Source organism: Hippopotamus amphibius, chromosome 9 (assembly GCF_030028045.1).
Source record: "Hippopotamus amphibius kiboko isolate mHipAmp2 chromosome 9, mHipAmp2.hap2, whole genome shotgun sequence".
Lineage (NCBI taxonomy): Eukaryota > Metazoa > Chordata > Mammalia > Artiodactyla > Hippopotamidae > Hippopotamus > Hippopotamus amphibius.
The window spans coordinates 139,100,941-139,126,186 of NC_080194.1; the positions used below are offsets into that span (position 1 = coordinate 139,100,941).

The window sequence follows — 25,246 nt, forward strand, 5'->3', positions numbered from 1 at the left end:
GGCAGCTTCATTTAAAAACAAATTAGAACAGCACTAAAACTAAACCCATCACTGGAACCCATTCAGAAGAAAACATTAAGCTTTTACTATTCCAGGAAAAAAAACAACAATGTCTTTCAGAAACAGAGAGTCAGGGTGAAGAATAAGGAAACACCAAAGTACCTGAGCTAGTTTTAAAAACCACCTCGATTAGCCTGGAAACGTGCCACTTCAAGAAGATGGTGACGCCTGCTGCATTTCTGTAACGGTCACTCAGGAAGAATGTTCCAATGTTATTTATAATCAATATTAGGAGCTTAGGGATCCAAAAAAGACACCATGAAATGTCTCAGAAAAGCAGAACTCTGACAAGCAGACTTGTCTCATCACATAAGAATGCATCTTTGGTCTTCTTTCCCCACACGCTGTGTCACCTATCATACTGGTCACCCAGAGCTAGACTAAAAGGAGTTATTTTCACATTAAAATAATCAAGGAGCCTACATATCATAGCTCTGATAATTCTGAGATAATCAAAATCAACTACGTAACACAACGATCAGAAACGCCACTGTGAACCCTTCCTCTTCATTCTCACACCTCTATTAAATAATCAGGCTAAATGGCAATGATCACGTGTCTGCTCCCTCTAAGCAGGAGACCTGAAGCACAATGACCAGTTTTCTCTCTGTGTCCCTTGAGAACTGCGAGCTGCCTTTCTAGAGCAAGTGTTCAACCAGGAAGTACCCTCCATGACCGGAGAAAATATGGGGAGGGCACAGAAAAGTAGGATGAACTCTGGTTTCCTTATATGGACAGAGGGCTCTATGAGGTCCCAGCGTCTCTGGAGGAGGGTTAAAATATTGATTAATTTTAGACTTTGTTACACTAAATATGCATGTTGTAACTTCTAGTGTAACCATACTCAAAATTAAGAAACAAACCAAAAAATTCAAAAATCCAAAGGAAAGCTAGACAAAAAGCAAAAAAAAAAAAAAAAAAGTTAAGTTGAAATAGGTAGGAAAAACACTACAAAATAGGCACATGAAATTCCAAATATTTCATAGGTACAATAAACATAAATGGACAACCTGTTCCATGTTAAGTGACCAAGACTGACAGGTTAATAAAATTCTAACAAGCTATTTACAAGAGATGTCAACCAGAGAAGAGGACTGACAGAGAGAAACCAGGCAAATGCAACCAAAAGAGCTGGTGTAACTACACTTATATTGGTAAAAATAGACTTTATCCTCAGTAGTGCTTTTAATCTTTAAGAGAGTCCCTTCATAATGATAAAATTTTCAAATTAAGGGAAGTTATATCAATTCTAAATTTGTATCCCTGACACAGCAGGGTATCAAAATGTATGAAGCAAAACAGCTATAACTATAAGGAGAAATAAGGAAAATCTATAATCAGAGCAGCAGATTTTAACGTGCTTCTCAATAACTGAAAGAAAGCTGACCCAGGCTCTCTCTGTCCCTGCCCCTCCCCGCAAACTAGAAGGATACAGGAGATCTGAACAGCCTCATAAACTTGACCCAAAAGACCCATATGACACATCGCACAGATCACACAACACACATTTCCCCCCAGTATCTACAGATAGAACAAAACACGGACTCCTGGGTAGAGATGAGCGCGGCCAGGAACAGAGGTGCAGCTGACCCAGAGCCAATGAGGACCACTCTGCTCTTATCAGCCACTGAGATTTGGGGGCCACTGAAAGCTAATATATTGAGTTTATTAATAATTTTTCTTTGGCATTAACTGCCTGGTAAAGAAATGAGAGCAGTCCCTCATCCAGCATTTCTATCTGTCAAAAACACTTTGGTAAAATCTTCTGAACATTTGACCTTGAATTTCTACTAAAAACTTACCAAGTCACAGAACTCAAACACCAGAAGATAGGGGATTGCTTCTACACACTGTCCAACACACTGAAGAATGTTTGGATGTTGAAGAACACTGGTAAAGATAAAAGCCACAGTATTGTTCATGAGGGCACAGGCTAGGAAAGCTGTTCAGACAGTAACCCAAACCTAACATCCTCTATAGTCTAAATATCATCAACTGAAAAGAGCACAGTAAGATTATATTTTATAGACATATTCTAAGTTATGTAATGATTAAATAATTCAAAGCCTATCAGGCAAACATTTTCACAAATTAAAATAACTCCTAACATAAGAATCTTTAATCTTAATAATTTAACTTTATAGATATCACTTTGAAGCAGCATTTAAAAGAAGGCAGACTATATTCAGTAAGCATTTCCATCCAGGTGTTAAGTAACTCAGTTACTTCTTAGGCTATCTAGCTTATACACTATTTTCACAAACCACAGTACATGGTTTATGAAAATAAACTCTTTCTGGAAAATATTTTGTCCAAAACAAAGTTAAACTAGGGCCCTGACACTATGGTGCAGTGTGTGTGTGCTTCTGAGTCCTGTTACCACACGTGCAGATTCGTGCAACCACCACTCAACAGAAATGCAAAACCACCCCGTCGCCGCGAAGATCTTTCGTGCTGCCACTTAACAGTCGCACCCCCGCCACCGGCCACCCCCAACCATCCCTTCGCCCTGGCAACCACGAATCTGGTTTCCTTTTCTATAATGTTCTCATTCTGAGAATACTATGTAAATGAAATCACACCGTATGTGGGCTTCTGAGATTGTTCTCACTCAACACAATGCCCTCAAGATTACCCAAGTCGTGGTCTGTAGCAGCAGTCCCTTCCCTTCTACTGCTGGGCACAACTCCATGGTCTGGATGGACCACAGTTTGTTTAACTGGTCACCTATGGAGGGCATTTTAGTTTTTCCAGTTTGAGGCTGTTATAAATAAAGCTGCTATAAACAATCATGCAAGAGATCTTGTGCGGAATTAAGTTTTCATTTCTCTGAGACAAATGCCCAGCAGTTACAGGATGTGATGGTTAGTTTTGTGTCAACTTAGCTGGGCCACAGTGCAGATATCGGGTCAAACATTATTCTGGACACTTCTGTAACGGTGTTTTTGGATGAGATCATCATTTAAATCAGTGGACTTTCAGTAAAAGCAGATGGTACTCCATAATGTGGGTGGGCTTCATCCAATCCGGTGAATACCTTAACAGAACAAGAACTAGCCTCCCCCAGTGAAGATGGCAGAGGGCCTTTGGACTTGAACTGTAACAGTGGCTCTCCTCTGGGCCTCCAGCCTGCTGGTCCACCCTGCAGACTTGCCAGTCTCCATAAATGCGTGAGCCATTTCCTTAAAATAAATTACCTTTCCATCTATCCATCCATCCATCCATCCATCCATCCATCCATCCATCCATCCATCCATCCATCTATAGATTCTACCGGCTGTTTCTCTGGAGAACATCGACTAATACATATGGTGGTAAGTTTATGTTTAAATTAACAAACTGTGCAACTGTTTTCCAGAGTGGCTGTAACATTTTACATTCCCACCAGCAATGTGTGAGAGACCCAGTTTCTCCGCATCCTCACCAGTATCTGGTATTGTTGCTATTGTATTTTAGTTTTTGTAATATTTGTTAAGTGATATCTTATCATGATCGTAATTACCCTAGTGGTTAATGATGTTGATCTTTTCACTGCATCCACAGATCCTCTTTGGTGGAATGTCTCTGGATGTCTTCTGGATTGTTTATTTTTACTTTTTACTATTGAGTTTTGTCTCTCTCTCTCTCTCTATTTTTATTTTTCATAACTGTTTCGGCTTTTCTACTCCCTTTGTCTTTATATATAACTTTAGAATAATCTTGTATATAGGTGTTTAAAATCTTGCTGGGATTTTGATATGAACTGCAGGAATCTGACTGGGAAGAATGGACATCTTCAAGAGTCTTCCAACCCATGAATATGGTTGTCTTTCTGTTTATTTAGACTTTGATTTCTTTCATCAGTTTCTATAGTTTTCAGCATACAAGTCCTATACATGTACTTAAGCATTTCTTTTTTGTTTTTGAGTTAGTATAACAGTTATTTTATTTAAAAGTTGGTCTACTGGGCGTATACCCACAGAAAACCATAATTCAAAAAGACACATGCACCCCAATGTTCACTGCAGCACTATTTACAATAGCCAGGTCATGGAAGCAACCTAAATGTCCATCAACAGACAAATGGATAAAGAAGATGTGGTACATATATACAATGGAACATTGCTCAGCCGTAAAAAGGAATGAAATTGGGTCATTTGTAGAGACAGGGGTGGACCGACAGACTGTCATACAAAGTGAAGTCAGTCAGAAAGAGAAAAACAAATACCGTATATTATCGCATATACGCAGAATCTAGAAAAATGGTACAGATCAACCGGTCTGCATGGCAGAAATAGAGACACAGATGTAGAGAACAAACATATGGACACCAAGGGGGTAAAGCCGCGGGTGGGGGCAGGGGTGGGATGAATTGGGAGATTGGGATTGCCATATATACATTACTAATAAGAAAAAAATATCAAATTGTATACTTTAAATATATGCAGTTTTTGTATATCAATTATATCTAAAAAAAAAGTTGGTTTCCACATATTCACTGATAGTGCACAGAAATAAAACTGACTTTTGTATGTTGATCATGTAACCCTGCTGAATTCTCTCATTAGTTCTAGGGTTTTGTTTTTTGAGATTCCTTGGGATTTTCTACATAAACATTTTCTACATATAAACACAGACACTTGTGTCTTCCCTTCTGATCTACAGGCCTTTGCATGTTTGCTTTACTTGTCTTACTGAGCTAGTTAGAACTCCTGTCTCTTAATGAATAGCAGGGATGAGAGTGAACATCCACGTTTTTCTTGCTCTTAGGGATAAAAGCGCTGGGTCTTTCACCATTAAGTATGATGCTAAATGCATATTTTTGTAGATGTTCTTTAACAGGTGGAGGAGGTTCTCCCCTAATTCTAGTTTTCAAAGAGTCTTTATCACAAATTAGTGTGGACTTTTGTCAAATGTTTTTCTCCATCAAATGACAGGATCATGTGATGTTTCTTCTTTACCCAGTAACTATGGTAGAGCACACTAAAGTTGATTTTCAAATACTGAATCAGACTAGCATTCCTGGAAGAAATTCCAATTGGTCATGATACATAACTTTTTATATATGTACTAATATTTTGGTTAGAAGTTCTGCATCAACATCAATGAAAGATATTAGTCTATAGTTTTCTTTTTTGTGCTATTTTTGTCAGGTTATGGTATCGGGGTAATACTGGCTTCATAAAATGAGTTAGGAAGTGTTCCATCCTCTTCTATTTTCTAGAAAATACTGTGCAGAATTGGTATTAATTCATCTTTAGCCATCCTGTAGAATGCTCTGGTCTAAGCCTGGGGATTCTTTTTGAGAGTTCTTAAGTTGCAAACTCCATTTCTTCAATACTTATAGATCTATTCAAATAACGATTTCATATTGGGTGAGTTGTGGTGGTTTGTGCTTTTTGAGTAATTGGTCCATTTCATCTAAGCTGTCAAACATACATACGTAGAGCTGTTTGTCCCTTACTATCCCTTTTGATGTCTGCAGGATCTGTTTCATTCCTGGTATTAGGAATCTGTGTCTTCTCTCTTCTATTCTCTGTCAGTCTTATTAGAGGTCTGTCAATTTTATTATCTTTCCAAAGAGCCAGCTTTATTTTTCATTGTTTTCTTTTATCTTTTGTTTTTCTGTTTTCAATTTTATCGACTTCTGCTCTCATCTTTAATATCTACTCCTGTTCGCTTTGAGTTCATTTTGCCCCTCCTTTTCTGGTCCTTTAAAGTATGAGCTTATTAGATTATTGATTTGAGACTTCTCTTTTCTACTGTAAACCCCCTGCAGGTGAGGTGGTGTTTCTCTCTCCTCGCTTTGGAGATTTTTTCTTTTGCTTTCGGAAGTTTGACTATGCTGTGTTGCCATGCATTTCTTTGCATTTATCCTGTTTGAGATTTGCTCAACTTCTTGAATCTGCAGGTTTGTCTTTTCAAAGTTAGGAACATTTTCCAGCTAATATTTCTTCAAATACCTTTTCTATCCACCTTTTATCTCCTTTTAATCTGGGATGTCTCGATCTTTTGTTCAAGTCCCCCAAGTCAGAGGCGCTCTTCATTTTTTTAAACCTATTTTCATTTTGTTGTTTGAATTGGGTGATATGTATTGTTTTACCTTCAATTTCACTGATTTTTTTCCTCTGTCCTCTCCATTCTGCTGTTGAACTCATCCACTGAGTTTGTATTTGATTATTATATTTTTCAGTTCTAAAGTGTCTATTTAGGTCTCCTTTAAGTTGTCTATGTCTTCGCTGAGACTCTGTATTTTTTCATTTGTTTCAAGGGCACTATAATCTAATTGCTCACTGAAGCATTTTTACAACGACTGCTTTAAAATCCCTGTCAGATAACCCTAATACCTTTGTCATCTTAGTGCTGGTATCTGTTGTCAGGAACTGTTTTTTTTTTTTGTTTATTTTATTGAAGTATAGTTGATTTACAATGTTGTGTTAATTTCTGCTGTCTGGCAAAGTGACTCAGTTATACACATATATATATATTCTTTTTCATATTCTTTTCCATTCTGGTTTATCCCAGGATATCGAATCTAGCTCCCTGTGTTCTACAGGAGGACCTTGTTGTTTATCCATTCTATATATAACAGTTTGCATCTGCTAATCCCAAACTCCCAATCCATCTCTACTCCAGCCCCCCCTCCCACTTGGTAACCACACTTCTATTCTCTGTGTCTGTGAGTCTGTTTCTGTTTTATGGATAAGTTCATTTGTATCATATTTTAGATTCCACATATAAGTGATATATGCTATTTGTCTTTCTCTGTCTGACTTACTTCACTTAGTATAATAATTTCTAAATCCATCCATGTTGCTGCAAATGGCATTATTTCATTTTTTTAAGGCTGATAATATTCCACTGTATATACGTACCACATCTCTTTATCCATTCACCTGTCGACAGACATGTAAGCTGTTTCCATGTCTTGGCTACTGTGAATTGTCCTGCTACGACCACTGGGGAGCATGTATCTTTTTGAATTATAGTTTTCTCTGGATCTATGCCCAGGAGTGGGATTGCTGGATCATATCGTAACTCTATTTTTAGTTTTTTGAGGAATCTCCACACTGTTTTCCACAGTGACTGTACCAATTTACATTCCCACCATCTGCTGTCTTTTTTCACTTGAGCTGAGTTCTTTTGGTTCTTGGAAAGATGAGTGATTTCAATTGAAACCCGGACATTTTGGGTCTTATGCTATGAGACTCCGGATCTTATTTAAATTGCATATTTTACAAGCAGAAATCCCAAAGTCATTTTAAACACCTGATTTGCAACAGATCACAGACCACATTTACAAAACGTATGTTACGGTTTACTTACTAGTATGGTTCTCCATTTTTCAAAAAAGTATCTTGTTCCTTTGGGCTTGCATTTGCTTTTAACTCCTTCACTATTACTCTTGCTACACTCGTGCCTGTGTAGATCTCTCCAAGGAGCACCTAAAACCAAAGAATAGCTTTTCATTTCACTTCCATCAACATGGTAAAGAAGTATGTTACATTTACCAGGAAATGGAATACAGGAAAATAAATTAAGCAATACTCAGATGGCTTTCTATTATTTTAAATACTGTTCATGAAAAGCTTGGAAAGCTAAAAAACTTTCCTTCAGTTTTAAGACATTCATCAGATATTTACAACATTCATATATTTATATGTACTTCTTTTCTATTTACTTAAAAATGTATTACACTTTCATTTCATAGAAATTGTCAATGACTAATAAATGACAGAAGAGTAATTTATAAGTCTGGTTCAAATACATCCCAAATATTTCTCAAAAACACTTCCACAGAGTTGCGTTATTTTGTTACGTCTCCTTCACGTAGGACAAAGTAAACTGACAAATAGCCAATGTACAAACTATCACTGCATTATAACTTTAAAAATCCACGGCATTCCAATTATTCCAGGCCTTTATCTTGTACTAAAACTTCAGCCAAAACACAGGAAAAAATACTCCACTGAAAGTAACAGAACACAAAATGAGAATGAAAATAAGAACAAGCTACAAGTGAAATATTAAGTATTAATCTACGACAATGCAAAGGCATTCCAAAATACAATATTTAAGATGAAAATGATGAAGTAAAGATTTTTATCTAATTCAAGAATGATCAAAACTAAAAGCCTTCCTTTTAAAATAGGTTTTTTATATTTTTATAAAATCTATTAATTTTAAAGCCCTGAAAACAGAGTAAGAAACTGAAAAGAATTTAATGTTTTACTAGGAATATAAGGGCAGAAAAATGCATAGAACAGAAAACTTTGATAATTAACTAAGCCATATTCTCTGTTTCAAATAACCGGCTTGTACAGATATAACAAGCCTAACACATCCACGGTGTCCATCTGCAGAGAGGGGAGAGTAACCAAGCGGCCGGTGCAGTGAACTGCCTCACATTCCTCTCTCTGTCGCCGGCACTGCTGCCATCCGAGGGCAACGTCTGCAGGGATGACTGACTCAACACCTTTTGGGCCCTCTCAGTTCTCTGACCTCACTTCCGCTCATCTTTCCTACAACCCCATCTCAGCAAACACTCCCAGGGGTCTAGACCTAGCTAATAACAACACTATGCCCCAAACCTTGAATTTTAACTTCTCTACCTGTCCTTTGATTGCCAGCTCACTTACTCCAACAGTCTAACCCAACAAGTGCTCAACTTGCCCCCCAAGCCACTAATGATCCCACTTTTCCACCCTCCTGTCCCAACCGCAGGCCCCGCTCCTCGCCCTGACAGCTTAGAGCCCACAGCCCTTTATTCCCATCTCCCCCGCGCCCTCTCACTGAGGTCTGTTAGCTCAGCTGGGCCCCAGTGCTGCTTAAATCCAACTACTTGCCTACAATAAGAAGCATCAAAAGTAGACCGAAATCATGAGTGGTCTCATTTTAAATCTGTGAGGGTCCTCAGCGTTGCCCACCATCCCCCCAGCATTTCTCCAGTTGATATGCTTCCCCAGAGGACTCTTTTCCACCTTTTCCTCCTCTTCGAACTTCACGTAACTCTTTTCACTCCTCCATTTCAAACTGGCCTTGTATCTACTGAATAAAATGATCAACAGCGACCCTGCTCATTGTAACACCAGATCCACCTGCACCTGCGTCTACATCCTCTGTTTCTGCTCCCATTCAGGAGAGAAACTGTCTCTGTGCCTAAGACGAAGTCCTACAAATGTGCTGTGGACCCTCCTACACTTACACCCCCTCCCGCACCATCAGCAGCTCCCATCCCGCGATATAAACACGCTAAAACAGCCGCACACACTATAAACACACAAAAACCAAAAAACCTTCCCTCGGCCCGTGGATGGGCCCGAACAGCTCATACCCCATTTCTCTGTTCCCTTTTAGATTAAAACTCCTCAACGAAGTTGTCGACATGTGCTGTCTCCAGTTTCTCCCTTGAACCCACCCCACGTGAGGATGTGACCCCTAAGCAGCGTCTTCTGAGGCTTCCATGGACCACATGCTGCTGGGAACTAACTCTCCCAGCCTTCACCTCACTCAGTTTGTCAGTAGCACCTACTGCAATTCATCTTCTGCAACTCCTCCTCCTTCACCGACCTTCAGAGTCATGCTCCTCTCCTCTGCACCCTCTCCTACTGGCCGGCTGCCTCTTCTGACTCCCTCGTGCAGTCTCCCTGTGCTGACCTCCCCACTTCAGGGCCTCAGGGCTGAGTCCCTGTGCCTTCCCCCACCCCCCCACCCCCACCATGTTCACATTCTCAGTGATTTCATTTAGCCTCAAGTACCATCTCTATACTGAGTTCTCCCAAATTTGTATCTCTGTCCTGAACTCTCGACTTGCATTTCCAGCTGCCTACATGCTATCTCCAATTGGACGTTTAAGAGCCACCTCACCCCTAACATGTCTAGAAGTGAACCCTGACCTCCTCCCCAACGTCTGCTTCTCCCTGGTCTTTCCCGTATCAGTTAACAGCGACTCCGTGCTTCCTGCCAATCAGGGTGTAAGCTGTCACCTTTGACGCCCTTTCCCCTCGAGACTCTGTATCCACTCCATCCCAAGTCCTGTGTGCTCCTGCTGGAACCACAACCGCTTCATGCCATCATCCAGGCCAAAGCCCGCCTGCATCTCTCCCTGGACGGCTGGACAGCCTTCTTACCAGCTTCCCTGCTTCTGCATGGCCCTCTACAACATGACTGTCAGAGTGATCCTCTCAACATGGGAGCCAGGTGCTGTCACTCCTCCTCAGAGCCTGAAGCACCTTCCCAGCCCCCTTTGAGGAAAAAGTCAGAGTCTCTAAATGCAGGAAATACCTCACATCACCTGGCTCCCCTACCCCTCTCTGAGCCCTCTCCTACCACTGACTGTTTACTGTCTGATCACCCCCTACCGCCCCTAGAAGTTTCAGCTTTGTCAGGGCAGGGGTTCCATCTCGTTTGCTGCCATATTCCCAGGGCTCCACAGGCCAGGACTTTACTATCTTCCTCCACATTGCACACCAGCACCAAGAACAATGTCTGATACATAATGGGTTTTGCTAAATGGCTCAGAAGATCTGGTACCTAATAAGGTTTGAGCAACATGAAAGATACAGGACAACAACTCTTAACAGGAAGACAAGAAGCACGAGATGGTTGACTACAAAGCAAATACATCTTCCAGTCATGACCACCCTGTTTATGATGCAATAACCACTCAGTTACACCCTCTTACAGAGAATGATTGCTACATCACAGAAACAGTCGTTACAAGATCATTCCTGCTGAACGGGCTGTGGTAAAAAGACTGACAAAGTGTGTTACTATAGGTTCCCTGACAGGCTACGAGAAACACAGGTTTTTCCCAGTGGTCTTCATTATAACCACACTACCCATCTATTACAAGGTAGTTTCAGTGTCAATAGGGGAAAGGGGAGAAGAAAGAAGAAACAAGTAATCTGAGGGGGACAAAAAGCTCTAAAATTCCCGTCTCTTTTCCCTTCTCACCATTCTTATGCCAACAATTAGAAGAGTCTCAGAAACAGACATAAAAGACTTTCTTGGGAAAAACTCCCACACCCAGGAATGTTGATGTTCACATACCCACATGGTTTCAGGGCCAATGGAGAAATTCAATTGGTACCAGAGTGCATAGAGAGTACATGGACTGTCACACAACACACGTCTTCATTAGCTCTAAATTCTAAACAGTATAACTAGGAGAGAAAAAAATGCAAGTGAACAAACTTTACCTTTCCAAACCAGCCATTTCCAATCTCCTGTATATAGTTTAGACTGTGGCGGGCAACTTGAGACTTCAAACCTTCTGTGGGAAAAAGAGTGTTAAACACTAATGGTAAGTACTTAACTGAAAGAAATATTATTAACTATACAACCTATAAAGTACAAACACTAACATAAACAATGTTTGTGATAATAAAGGTAGAAATAAATACATAAAACATATCTCTCAAACTAACAATGCCAAACGGTTTCACATTTTACAACTGACAGTATTTGTAAATGACTGTCCTGCCCTGACTTTAAGCTCTTGTACTGTATCCTCTGACCAACATCCTCCCGCAACCACCAGTCACGACCACATCACGGGCCTTCACTCAGTCCCTACTTTTATGGTGGAGTAGGGACCTCCGGGGCTTCTAGGGACCTCCGGACCTCCCTAGAAACACTGAAAATCTTGTCAAAAACTGTCAGCATCAACTGCCAGCACTTACGAGAACTCTGGAAAACGGTAAAGGTTTATATCAACCAAAGGGAACCAGGAGAAAGAGGACTGAAACAGGAAGAACTGCTTGTGGCCTTTGTTCTACCAAGTCCCACCTCCCTCACAGCCCGTCTTAAAGACGACCCACGTGCCAGAGTGGGTGCTGGTTCCACAGGGAGCAGAGTGACCCTCTTCCCCAGGAACTGTGTTTCTCCGACCTGACCGGGCTTTCCCGGAAGGCCTGCTGCAGCGCGCCCCTTGTCCCACCTAGCTGGGCTCTATCAGGACAGAGAGGCTTCACGTGCCTCAAAACAGCAAAAACCACATACACAAGGTGCCCCTGTCTGGGGCAAAAAACAACAATCAAGGCAACAGACAGGCTGAAGCTTTTGCAGAAAAGCTCAGTGAAATTTAGGGGGTTGGGAGGAATAGGGCCTTTCTTGAAATGCTATTATTACACATACGGGGGGACCTAGAGAGCCCTGCGCTTGCTCAGGGAGGGACATTCGCTCAGAAGAGACCCAAGAAGCACAGAGGCTTCACCTCTGGCGAGTCTCCTGCTCAGCAAAGCAGGAAGTGAAGGCCAAGGCAGAGCTGTCGGCAGCCGGGCTGAGGACGTGCCCCGACACACAGCCAGTCTGCCAGGACCCAGACACCATCTGCTGTTTGTTTCTTTTCTTCTTCCTTTTTTCTCTTTGCATATCATATTATTCAAAATGTTCAGTTTTCAATTTAAAAAAATTCAACAAAAAACAAGCAAAAAAAAACAATAAAGAATGGTCCATGCACTGGTACAAAAGAAATCTAAAAGAAAGTGTCCTGAGAAAACACAGACGTTGGCCTTACAGGACAAGACCTTAAATCAACTGTCTAAAACATGCTGAAAGGGCTAAAGAAACCACAGGCAAAGAACCAAAGGAAACTGAGTGGATGATATCCCAATAAATAGAGAAGGCCAATAAAGTGACAGAAATTATTAAAAGGAGCCAAACAGAATTTTGGAGCTGAAAGTGCAATAACTGAAAAAAAAAATTCACAAGAGGGGTTCAGCAACAGATTTGAGCAGAAAGAATAATCAGTAAACTTGAAAGTAGGTCACGTGAAATTATCCAGTCTGAGGAGCAAGAAGAAAAAAGAATGACAACATCACTGAGAGAAGTCTGAGGGGCCCGTAGGACTCCAACAGGGAGACCGACAGACAAACAGCAAGAGCCCCAGAGGCTGAGGGAGAAAAGGGAGTAGAAAGAATATCTGAAGATATAAGGGGAAAGAATGTGCCAAATCTGATAAAAGTCATAAACCTACACATCCAAGAAGTTTAAAGTAAACTCAAAGGAATCTACTCTGAGACATGTAATCAAACTATCAAAAACCAAAGAGAGAGAATCTTAAAAGCAGCGAGAGAGAGCAACTCATCACTTACAAGGGACCTTCAAGAAGAATAACAATTCTATGTCTCACCAGAACCCGTGGGGGCCAGAGGCGGTGGGATGGCACATGAGAAGTGCTGAAAGAACAGAGCTGCCAACTGAGAATTCTACACCTGGCAAAACCGTCCTCCACAAGTGAAGGAGAAATTAAGACATTCCCAGAGAAACAACTCCAGGGAGTTTTCTGCCTGCACAACTGCCCTACAAGAATTGCTAAAGGGAGTCCTTCAGGCTAAAATAAAAGGCCATTACCAGTGGTTAGGACTCCATGCTTCCACTGCAGGAGGCACAGGTCTGATCCTCGGTCAGGGAACTAAGATCCTGCAAGTGGCTTGGCGTGGGCTACTCCCCCCACCCCCGCCCCGCAAAAAAATAAAGGAAAATAAAATACACCAAAATAAGAGGACATTTAATAGTATCTGGAAGTCACATGAGGAAATAAAGATTTCTGGTAAAAGGAACTACTACATAGGTAAATATAAAAGCCAGTATAATTGTATTTTTGTGTAGCTCTTTTTATTTCCTATATGACTTAAAAGACAAAATGCATTAAAAAATTGTATAGTTGACCCTTGAACAGCACAGGTTTGAACTGTGAGGGTCCACTTAAACGTGTATTTTTTTCAATAAATACTACACAGTGCTGCACAATTCACAGCTGGCTGAATCCATGGACGCAGAACCATGGATACAGAAGGCCAACTATAAAGTTATACACAGATTTCTGACTGTGTGTGTGTGTGTGTGGGGGGGTCAGTCAAGGGTCACTACAGATCTGTGTTAACAGGCACACAACGTATAAAGCTGTAACATGTGGCAGCATAAATGGAAGGAACAGGTTTTACATGCTGGTGAAGCTAGGTCGGGACGAATTCAAACTCAGGTGTTACGAATTTAAGGTAATTGTAAACCCACCATAATTACTTTTTTAAAATCTAAAAAATATACACAAAAGGGAACAAGAAGGAAATCAACACGGTATGCATGCACGCACGCACACACACACACAAATTCCGACGGTCTGTCTTGCAGAAATGGAAAAACTGATCCTAAATTTCATATAGAATTGCAAGGGAGGGCTTCCCTGGTGGTGAGGGGTTAAGAGACACAGGACCGATCCCTGGTCTGGGAAGATCCCACATGCCGCGGGGCAACTAAGCCCGTGCACCACAACTACTGAGCCTGCGCTGTAGTGTCTGTGAGCCACAACTAATGAGCCCATGTGCTGCAACTACTGAAGCCCGTGCGCCCAGAGCCCGTGCTCCGTAATAAGAGAAGCCACCACAATGAGAAGCCTGCGCATCGCAATGAAGAGCAGTCCCTGCTGGCTGCAACTAGAGAAAGCCTGCACACAGTAAGGAAGACCCAACACAGCTGATAAATAAAAATAAAATAAATTTATTTTAAAAAAAAAGAATTGCAAGGGACTCAGAATAGACAAAATCTAGAAAAAAAAAGTTGGAAGACACATACTTTCCAATTTCAAATCTTACTACAATGCTACAATAATCGAAACAGTGTGATACTGGCATAAGGATAGACATATAGATCAATGGAAAACAACTGTGAGTCCAGAAATTAACCTAAACAAATACACTCAACTGATTTTCAACAAGGCTGCCAAGACAATTCAAGGCAGGAAAGAACAGTCTCTTCAAAACTCATTGCTGAGGGGCTTCCTAGGTGGCACAGTGGTTGAGAATCTGCCTGCCAATGCAGGGGACATGGGTTCGATCCCTGTTCCAGGAAGATCCCACATGCCGCGGAGCAACTAAGCCCGTGCGCCACAACTACTGAGCCTGCGCTTTAGAGCCCATGAGCCACAACTACTGAGCCCATGTGCTGCAACTACTGAAGCCCACGCGCCTAGAGCCCGTGCTCCGCAACAAGAGAAGCCACGGCTATGAGGAGCCCGCGCACCACAACAAAGAGCAGCCCCCGCTCACCGCAACTGAAAAAAAAAAAAAAAGCCTGCACACAGCAAAAAAAAAAGACCCAACACAGCCAATAAAATAAATAAATGAATTAAAAAAAAAAAGATAAAACAAAAAAACTCGTTGCTGGGACAACTAGCTATCCACCTACAGAATTAACCTGGCTCCTCGCCTCATACCAGGTACCGATATCTTGTATGAAACACAATAGCTGTGTCACGTTTTAGCCTACTTTTTCTTTTTTTAAAAAAAATATTGCCTATGGCAACACAATCAACTGTTGAGTTTATACTGCCCTCCACATACACCACTGTGCGTGCAGTACCAAGGCAGGCCTGGCACCTACAGAGACTTGAGCCGCCTTCTTTCAGCAGCATTAGAAATCCCTAATTATTGAACCACGAGTCATATTCTATTTTATAATGAGAAATTAATTAACATCTAATCAAACCCCTATCTTCTATCTTAGGATGAAAAGTCATATCCAAATATCCCCTCCTCCCCAAACGCACGCCATCCCAGTAGAAGACAGCAGTGTCCTACTGAGCCAGACAGGCCGTGCTGAGAACTGGCAGAGAGGCTTGGCTATCAAAATTGAGGCCAGGAGTCTCTGTCCAAGTGTTTCATTTGATGAGTCAAGGAGAGCAGTGTATTCATATGCCGGTCCACAAGGGAAGGACTTAGCTTTTGCAGGAATGCAATGGGCCTGACCACTAAATTCAGTTTCACCAGAGAACAGAAGGAAGAGAAATTAGCAAGCAGAGGAGACAGGCAGTCCAATTATTTTATGATTAGTAGCAAGGTTCCTTTCTCACTTCTCAGAAATTATTCATGGAAACATGACATCAGGATGGAAGGTCTTACCTACAGAAGGCTGGAACTGTGATGGAGCTGGTAGTGAGATATTTGGTACTGAAAGTGTGAAAACTTCTGCTGGGGACTGAACTGAGGGAGTATCTTCTGCTGGTGGTGTGAAATCGATCTCATCATCAAAATTATCTTCAAATTCCTAAATAAAGGAAGAGCAATGTTATATCGAATATAAATCAGCTTGAGAGCAAATACCAAAAACATCTGCTAACATTTAAGATGTGAACATTTATTCACTCATTTGGAACACCCTGACATAATTTTTTTCCCTAATTCTTACTGACTTTAAGTAAAAAGCATAAGTAATTGTGTTCTCCAACTCTAAATAGCAAAATAAATAAGATCTGAAAATAAAGTATACATATTTTATGTAACTCTTGAAGTTAAATGCATAGTTTTCTAAAATGATCCTGGAACATAAAATGGAAACACTCTTCCAGGTTCAAAATTTTATTTTTAAGTTACTATAGTTTAAGGTATTCTATTTATCTTTTATTTACTTTCATGAATCTCTTTGCATATTGAATCAAAACATTTTTTTAATTGTATATGTATTTCTAGTTGCTGTGTGATTTCAATCAAAATACAGTTAAAAGACTCAAAAGATATTTTTAAGCGAGTCTTATTTCTCTAGAAAGAGTAACAAATGGATAAATTACTAAACTGGATAAAAAATCCTCAGGATCTGAACTGTGAAGGTCAGTATCAAACTTGGTCACACATAAGTGCAGTGAACATTCTAAGAACATCTGGCTTTCTAAAGACGGCAACTTTAAAATTGAGGCTGACCAATAGAGCTGTGGAAATCTTTTAAGTGACTTCGTCCAGCAAAAAGCTGTCTTGACTCTTCCTATCATCATTCCAGTGAGCTGGGCCTATCTTGGTGTCCGTGTAAATTTAACATAGACACAGATGAGCATCAAGGTCATTCATTCAGATAATTACTGAGCATTACCCCACCAGGCGCCATGACAGAAGCTAAATGAGACTGTTTTCCACTCCTCGATACACAACACCCTTTTCTACCACCTCCCTCTACCCCAACCCCCTTGCAAGGGAGAAGCTGCAAGTTTTGGGGGTGGATTTCTCTGATATAACATTTATGTTCTCACATGCATGTGAGAGGACATTCTCATATATGTCATACATGTTGCCAAATGCATTGGGACACATCACTATTTGTATCGGGGGAGGGGAGAGCAGGACACCTCAATCTGAGAGGTCACCTCTAAACGGAAGAGCTTTGTCCAATTTCCCCTTCAGACATTCCTAAAGATTCTCTCCTTAAGAAAAAGATTCAGAGAAAAACAAATACCGTATGCTAACTCATATATGTGGAATCTAAAAAAATGGTACTGATGAACCCAGTGACAGGGCAAGAATAAGGATGCAGATGCAGAGAATGGACTGGAGGACACGGGGTTGGGGGGGCGGGGCGTGCAAAGGGGAAGCTGGGACGAAGTGAGAGAGTAGTACAGACGTATATACACTACCAACTGTAAAACAGATAGCTAGGGGGAAGTTGCTGTATAACAAAGGGAGATCAACTCGATGATGGGTGATGCCTTAGAGGGCCAGGACAGGGAGGGTGGGAGGGAGTCGCAGGAGGGAGGGGATATGGGGATATGTGTATAAATACAGCTGATTCACTTTGGTGTACCTCAAAAGCTGGTACAAGAGTGTAAAGCAATTATATTCCAATAAAGAGCTTAAAAAAAAAAAAAAAAAAAGGAAAAGCTTCATCCATCACTCCTAACCTTGGCAGCGGCATGATACACCATCAGGCAACAGGTGATTCTAAGGAGCCAGAGAGGTAACACAGTGTAAAGACAACAACGAGGTCGTGAGAGAAGACCGGGTCACTTTAAAGTTATGCCAGCAGCTGCCTGGCTGCACATGGGCAAGCCACCGACCCGACCAGACTGCAGCCTCCTGGCCTGTAAGTGGCTTCCCAGGGACTGTTCAGTTCCGAAACTCCGCACCTCTAAGTCTAAAGCAGACCCACGAATGACAGATGGCGACACCCCTCTTCAGCTGCACCGTCTGGAAGCTGAGGAGGATCCTCTCTCTACGCGGTGTGGTCCCTGAGCGCCTGCCTCGGAATCACCTGGGGAAGCCTGATAACAACATGCTCCCTGAGTCTGCGTCGTCACACGCACCTTGGGTTCACACTGAGTGTCGGGGGTAGAACAATTCAAGGCAAGGATGAGGTATGGTGACGTGAGAGAAAGACTGGCTTTCAGTCTCAGAAGGACTGATCGGCCTTTATCTTTGTCCCCAAAGGGCCAGGCATCCGTGCAAAGTCCCTCAGTGAGACTGACAGTCAAGGGACACGGATTCTGTGCCCAGCGCTGTGCCCCCAAGCGGTGCAGTCACTGGGTTCCCACAGTGTCTGCACTGATTCGACGGCCTAGGCGCTCATGTCCTCCACGTTTGGGGTGAAATCTTCTAAAGAAAATAACCTGAGCTAGTGAGTCTTTTCCTCCAGCTCCCCCACTTTCATCCACCCTCCACCCTCTGTGTAACACTGGTGTCTAGCCAAAGGGACAGCACATCTTCTCTCCTCAGAGCTGCCACCAGACCCAAGGTAAAGGGAACACACAATCGAAACAGGTGTGAGGCTCAAGAAATAAGGGCCACATGTCCATGAAAGAGGTTTTTGCCTGATTTGAACCACGGCCTTCAGGACTGCTGGAACAGCCCTTGTCCAGCTGGTAAAGCTCTACATTAAGAACCATTTTCTCTGTGTGCGCACATTCCTTTTGCTCCCTTATGTACTTCTTTTTAATAAGTCTTCACTGAGCCCTACCACATGCCCACAGCAAGCTCTAAAGGGGCTCTCCCAGCCGGCTGCCAGCAGGCTCCACCCATCCTCTATATCATCACCCTATTCCCCAACCTCCCACCCCAGGCCAGCTTTACAACTGGCACCACTTGTTTCTCCTCTTTAGGGAACTCAGGGCTCAAGGCAAACTGAAAGATGCTCTTCCTCACACACAAAACACGCTGGCGGATCCCCCGGCCTCAATGATCTCAACCACAAGCTCACCAGCACATACGTCTGGGGGAAAAAATCAAACCTGCCTGCTGCTCCTCACAGGCCTTAGAGAAGTGAAGTCAGTCACTGTTCCTTATGCCTCACTTGGCAAAACTTAGAACAAGTGCATGGCGGCTGTCAGTGGCGCTCTGAGGCAGGGCCTGCACCTGCAGCCGGTGTGCCGTGCCCAGACCACTGCCTTGTCCTTGTCCGTGAGCCTCACTGGCCCCAGCGGAGACCACCTGTCCCAGGCCAGGTGGGGCCCACGGGGCCACAGTGGCAGAGCTGAGCACGGAGCAGCCACGGCACAAACTGCATGGCCCACAGTGTTTGCTATGTACAACAGCTCTTAGTAAAGACCACTTCACTATGTACTATCCGGCCCCTACAGAAAAACACCTGCCAACCCCTGCACACCAGGGACTGCGATACACAGCCGTCTACTGGTAACCGTATCAGAGGATGACTTTCAATGTTCCTACCATCTGTGCTCACCTTAAAGTCTATTTCTGGGTCCTTACAGCAGGATACACAGTTGGCAATTAACACTATTAATATCATTAAACTGCACACAGAGAGGATCACAAAAGATGAGGAAACTTCTGCAGCAGGTGCCTCCCCTGGAAAGAGAAATAAACAAAGTTAACATGCACATTCCAAAATCAACTTTCATAAGCGAATCAATATATTTTCTGCCAGACACCAAACGGGACCAGGAGTTATTAAATTAATAAAATCATGCTCAAATGCTTAAGATGAAGCTGATGAGCAACCCAGGATAAGAAGTTAGAGTTTTTTTTAAAAAACTTCTGATTCTGAAACTATTTTAGATTTACAGAAGAGTTGTGGAGACAATGCAGAGAGTCCCCAAGTACCCTTCGTCCGGCATCCTCTACATTAGCATCTTACACAGTACATCTATAAGCTAAGACAGTAACACTGGTACAATACCATCAATACCAACGGAACTTCTGACTTTACTTGGATTTTACCAGTTTTTCCATCAACGCCCTTTTTCTTTTCCAGGATTCAATCCAGGTCACCAATGTTGCATTTATTCGTCATGTCCCCTTAGTCTCTTCCAACCTCTGATGTTTCTCTGTCCCTGTTTTATAACTCTGACACTATTGAAGAGTGCTGGTCAGTTTTCTGTAGAATGTCCTTCAGTTGGGGTTGCCTGATGTTTTCTCATGACTGGACTGAGGTTACAGATATCTGGGAAGAGTCTAGAACACCACAGAGTGAAAGGTCCTTCTCATGACATCATATGTGGGGCACATGATGTTGGAACAATCATCACTGGTGACGTGAAGCTGGATCCCTTGGCCCAGGGGATTTCTGCCAGGTTTCACCAAAGGGAAAACTTCACATGCTCCTCTCTTCAGAAGTGGATCACAAAGTCCAGGGCACATGCATGGGGAAGGGAATTAAGCCGTACTTCCCAGAGGAAGGAGTGTCACAGGATGTGCAGACGTAGGTTAAACTCTGTACACACCCTGGGTCTCCAGGAAGCTTTACACTGTAGTTTTCACAGGAGTCATGCATCTCTTTTTTTTTTAATGAATTTATTTATTTATTTATTATTTTATTGGCTGTGTTGGGTCTTTTTTTGCTGTGTGCGGGCTTTCTTCTTAGTTGCGGTGAGTGGGGGCTACTTTTCGTTGTGGTTCGCGGGCTCCTCATTGCCGTGGCTTCTCTTGTTGCGCAGCATGGGCTCTAGGTGCATGGGCTTCAGTAGTTGCAGCACATGGACTCAATAGTTGTGGCTCACAGACTCTAAAGCACAGGCTCAATAGTTGTGGCGCATGGGCTTAGTTGCTCCGCGACATGTGGGATCTTCCTGGAGCAGGGATGGAACCCGTGACCCCTGCATTGGCAGGCGGATTCTCAACCACTGCGCCACCTAGGAAGCCCAGGAGTCATGCATCTTGCCGGAAGCAATGAATACAGTGACGTTCTGATGGTGATTTTCCTATTTCCCTTATTCCTTCTACATTTATTACTTGGAACTCTGCTGTAAAGAATATCTGTCCCTTCTTCCGCACTTATTTATTGAGTCATTTACAAAGTTATGAACTCATAAGATATTCATTTTATTCTTTGAGTTATAATCCATCATTCTCATTACTTTGTGGCTCAAACTGTTTCAGCTTTGGCCCCTGGGAGCTCTTTCAACTTGACTCCTTTGGACATGCCCCATCCTTTTCTCGTTTCCTCTAATACTTCCTCACTCTATGGCACTACAGGAGGCTCCAGGCTCCTCTTAAAATTTCCCTCCTCTGGCTTTAGAATCAGCCACTTCTCCAAGGAATTTCTGTCGTGATAAGGAAACTGAAAACTACAGCCTGTGACCAGTGTTTGCTTGGGTGGGGGGACAGCTAAAAATGATTTTTACATCTCTAAAGGGCTGTTTCAAAAAACAAAACAAAAAGAATCTGTAATAGATACTGCACGTGAGCCACTGGCAAAAAGTTTGCAACCCCTGTCTAGAGCATAAAGATTCTTACCACTTCCTTTCAGCAAAGAGTTATCTGGAAAGAATCTTATTCAACTAGGGCTACTTTGAATCTTTTTTTTGTTAGAGCAAATTGTTAAGTCTTCCCTACCAGTGTTTTACTAAGAAATACTTTTTTTTTTCTCTTGCTTTGAGATATAACTAACTCATAACACGGTGTAAGTTTAAGGTGTACAACATGATAATTTGATATACGTATATATTGTGAAATGATCACCACGGTAAAGTCAGAAATAAACTTTTCCTTAAAATCCCTACTGACGGCTAAACGTGTTCTTGTTCAGAGGCGCCAAGCAGGAGACCTGGAGACAAGCTGAGGAACGATGCCACCACTTTTCTTAAATGCAACTATAGAACCTCAAGAAAGCAAAAACTAACCACACTCTTATGTGAGTAAAACACATTCTTGAACATAAAACGACTTTAGTGAGGAAGAGAGAAGCCTAAAGGAGACAGCACATCAGCTGCAAAGCAGGACTGAATTCCTTTCCAATAACAAAAGGTCTGCTTGAGAATGAGAACTGCTGGAGCCTGCTTTGTTACAAGGGGGGCTCGGACTCCTCTGTAGCCTTTCTTCTTAAAAATAATGCAGTTAACCAAGGACTGTCAAGCATCTGCAAGCTTTAAACGAAGAAAATTGAAAACAGGGCAATCCACACATGAACACAGAAAGCCTCTGACCCCCTGACTAGGGACACTGGTGTTCGCCTGCAAAACCAAGCGAAGCGAGGAGCCTGAGTCACTGAGAGCCGACTTTCTAGAACCAAGACACAGCTCGGCCTGTGCTGCCTACTGACACTTGTTCTTATAACTCTGTTTCACTCCCCTGACTCACATAACATGGGTTAAACACGACCCCTGAGGCTTATGTGGCAAAGCACTTTCACATACACTGTGTTTTACTGATTTTTAAGACGAGGCTTGCCCACTGCACTTTAAGATCTCTGCGTTTCAGGGGTGTCTTGCGCTCAGAAGAAGCTGTTTCCATTGGCAGCATTTCTTCTTTCCTAATGGCACAGAAATAAGGGCCTGTCACCCTCGCTCATATCTGAGGGTTGATAAAATATATTATTTCATTCGACTGTCACGACACCAGCTCCACGTCACAGACGAGGAAACTGAGGTGCCCAAGGACACAAGGTGGGAAGGCGGCTGGGCCAGACTCGGTTCAGGGGTGCTGAGTACAAGTCCCCCCAATCCCCTAAATACCACATGGATTTGCCTCGCTGTTTTTAACACTTAAAAACAGCCTACATGCTTGGAAATGAAGCCTCTCACTGTAAGACAGCTCATACTTCTCCAAACTCCAGAGTGAATAGTAAACAACTTTTTCCTCTCTTTTCATCCATAATTTTCCATCATTACACCCTATCTTAAAATTTGATCAAAACTGCCGGCGGGACAGCTCAAGACCTGACCCATAAAGCTGTCTTCTGTGAGTCATCAGGCAGGCATGAAAAGTCATACCTGAGGGACTTCCTGGGTGGCACAGTGGGTAAGAACCCACCTGCCAATGCAGGGGACACGGATTCGATCCCTGCCCCAGGAAAATACCACATGCCGTGGAGTAATTAAGCCCATGCGCCACAACTATTGAGTCTGCACTCTAGAGCCCGTGAGCCACAACTATTGAGCCCATGTGCTGCAACTACTGAAGCCCACGCGCCTAGAGCCCATGCTCTGCAACAAGAGAAGCTACCGCAATGAGGCCACACACCACAATGAAGAGTAGCCCCCGCTTGCCGCAGCTAGAGAAAGCCCATGTGCAGCAACAAAGACCCAAAACAGCCAATAAAATAAATAAATAAATAAATAAATAAATTTATCTATTAAAAAAAAGTCATACCCAAGTTAAAAACAACCAGTTATGCCGAGTTTTGCCTGACCTTGATAACGTACTTATTTCTGTTAAGACACTGCAGGGGCCTCTGCTCCTCTAGACTCAGGTTCCCTCACAGCGTACAAGTCTACTCCACCTCACCGCCTACCAGGCCCACTGAAAGGGCTCTAAATCACTACCTGAGAAATTTACTAGACAGATGCTAGTAGAAATTTGTAGTTTTACCACTTCTAGAACTATTTTATTTACCATATTGTTCTTTTGATCAGCCTGAAGTACTATGCTTTAAAAAAAACTCTATATACCAACAAAGGAAAACTTCCATACAAAAAAGAAAAACCTGCATAAAAATGAAGAAATCAAACCAGACTCTTATAGACTGGAAGGTGAGATGGTTTGGCACAAACTGCAGAGAGGAAGTAAATTCTAGACTTGAGGAACTACAATTAAAACCCCCGTGGCCCAGGCCCCTGAAAGGTTCCTAATTGCAAAAGCTGGAAACTATGAAGAAAGTTTTCTTTTGACATTCTCAAGTCTGCGGCATTCAGAAACATGTACCAATCATCTCCTAGAGAAAAACATCAATAATGATAGGAGTGTCTCCGCACACTGAGGCCGCCTCACCGATTACAAACTGAGAACAAGGATAATTAGAGGTTTGGGGTACTTCATACACCTTTCCAAGACGCCGGTGCAAAAACACACGGCAGCTCCAAGGTGCAGTCTGTGAGTTTTCATTTTCGTTTCCAAACCATTTTAATAGATATCTAGCACTTGATTTAATAAGCAGAAAACTTGAGAAAACCTAATGAGAGGCAGGTGCATGTTACCTGTTTCACTGACAGGCAACCTGGGGAGCACAATTTCTCAGGAATGACTCAGAGTCAGTGAGGAGTACTACCCGATTATTAATTCAACCATTATAAATACCCGCCTGGAACCCTGATGAGAACTTGAACACATGTGTAATTAACTGAAGAGTCACCTGTGAATCCATTTTCGGATTAAATTAAAATTTTTAAAGGTTCACAGATAAAAAGAAATGATCAATGTCTAGATCCACAAGGGATTGCAACACACCGATGTTCTAATTTTGTCATTGCCTCTTGGGTTACCAGCTGATAATCAGGTTACAAAGAAAATTTCCTCATATTTACTATTTGGTTACCCAGCGGTTCCAGTCGTAAAGGGTGAGACTGAAACTTCAAACCCTCTAATCACATGGTTGCTTCCTCCGGCCACCGGCTCCCATCCTGCAGCTACTTAGGATCCACGACTCACGTCATCAGCATAAATTCGGGTGTGGCTGGAAGGCGCTAGTTATTAATAACAAGAGGTGCTCCTATCACCCCATCACTCAGGAAATTCCAAGAGTTTGAGGAGCCCTGCAGCAGAAAAAGGGACAAAGACCAAATAGGTATTTCCTATTACGTCACAGATATATGTACCCTAGAGCAGGGGTCAGGAAACTACAGCCTGTGGGCCAAACCCTGCCCACTGTTAGTTTCGGGATAGATTGCTAGCTGAGAATAGCGCTTACATCCTTAAACAATTGTTAAAAAAAAAAAACCAGAAGAATAATATTTCATGACAGGACATTTATACCAATAGCAAATAATGCAGAAAGACAGACAACCTGACATTATATGTCTCCAGATGGAAAAACACATCACCACCCACACATAGTACTGCCAAAAACAAACAATCCAACAATAACAAAATATCAAACCTGTATCTGACCAAGCCTGTAGATGTAAATACCAATTAACAGGAAATAAAGAGAACAGTGGAACATATTAAATTCCACAACAAGAATGTAATCAGCAAAATTCAGGCTACAAAAAACACTCAAAAACCTGATGAACTACAAGGAGAGAGAAAGAAAGATGGAGAAGGAATTAAAAGAG

General features: G+C 42.3%; 1 protein-coding gene across 7 annotated transcripts in view; it reads right to left on the reverse strand.

The window, feature by feature from the left end:
- LMTK2 (lemur tyrosine kinase 2) overlaps positions 1–25,246 on the reverse strand; it is a 168,642-nt gene that overhangs the window by 36,813 nt on the left and 106,583 nt on the right. For 5 of the 7 annotated variants that reach the window (XM_057695466.1, XM_057695465.1, XM_057695467.1 and 2 more), the window contains 5 exons: positions 19,480–19,604; positions 15,942–16,086; positions 11,241–11,314; positions 7,366–7,484; positions 1,863–1,950 (listed from right to left, as the gene is read on the reverse strand). In XM_057695466.1, coding sequence (XP_057551449.1) covers positions 1,863–1,950; positions 7,366–7,484; positions 11,241–11,314; positions 15,942–16,086; positions 19,480–19,545 — 492 coding nt within the window. In that variant the 5' untranslated portion in view covers positions 19,546–19,604. Of the gene's footprint in view, positions 1–1,862; positions 1,951–7,365; positions 7,485–11,240; positions 11,315–15,941; positions 16,087–19,479; positions 19,605–24,507; positions 24,725–25,246 lie in introns of all 7 variants that reach the window. The other 2 variants (XM_057695468.1, XM_057695463.1) reach the window with 2 other exon arrangements.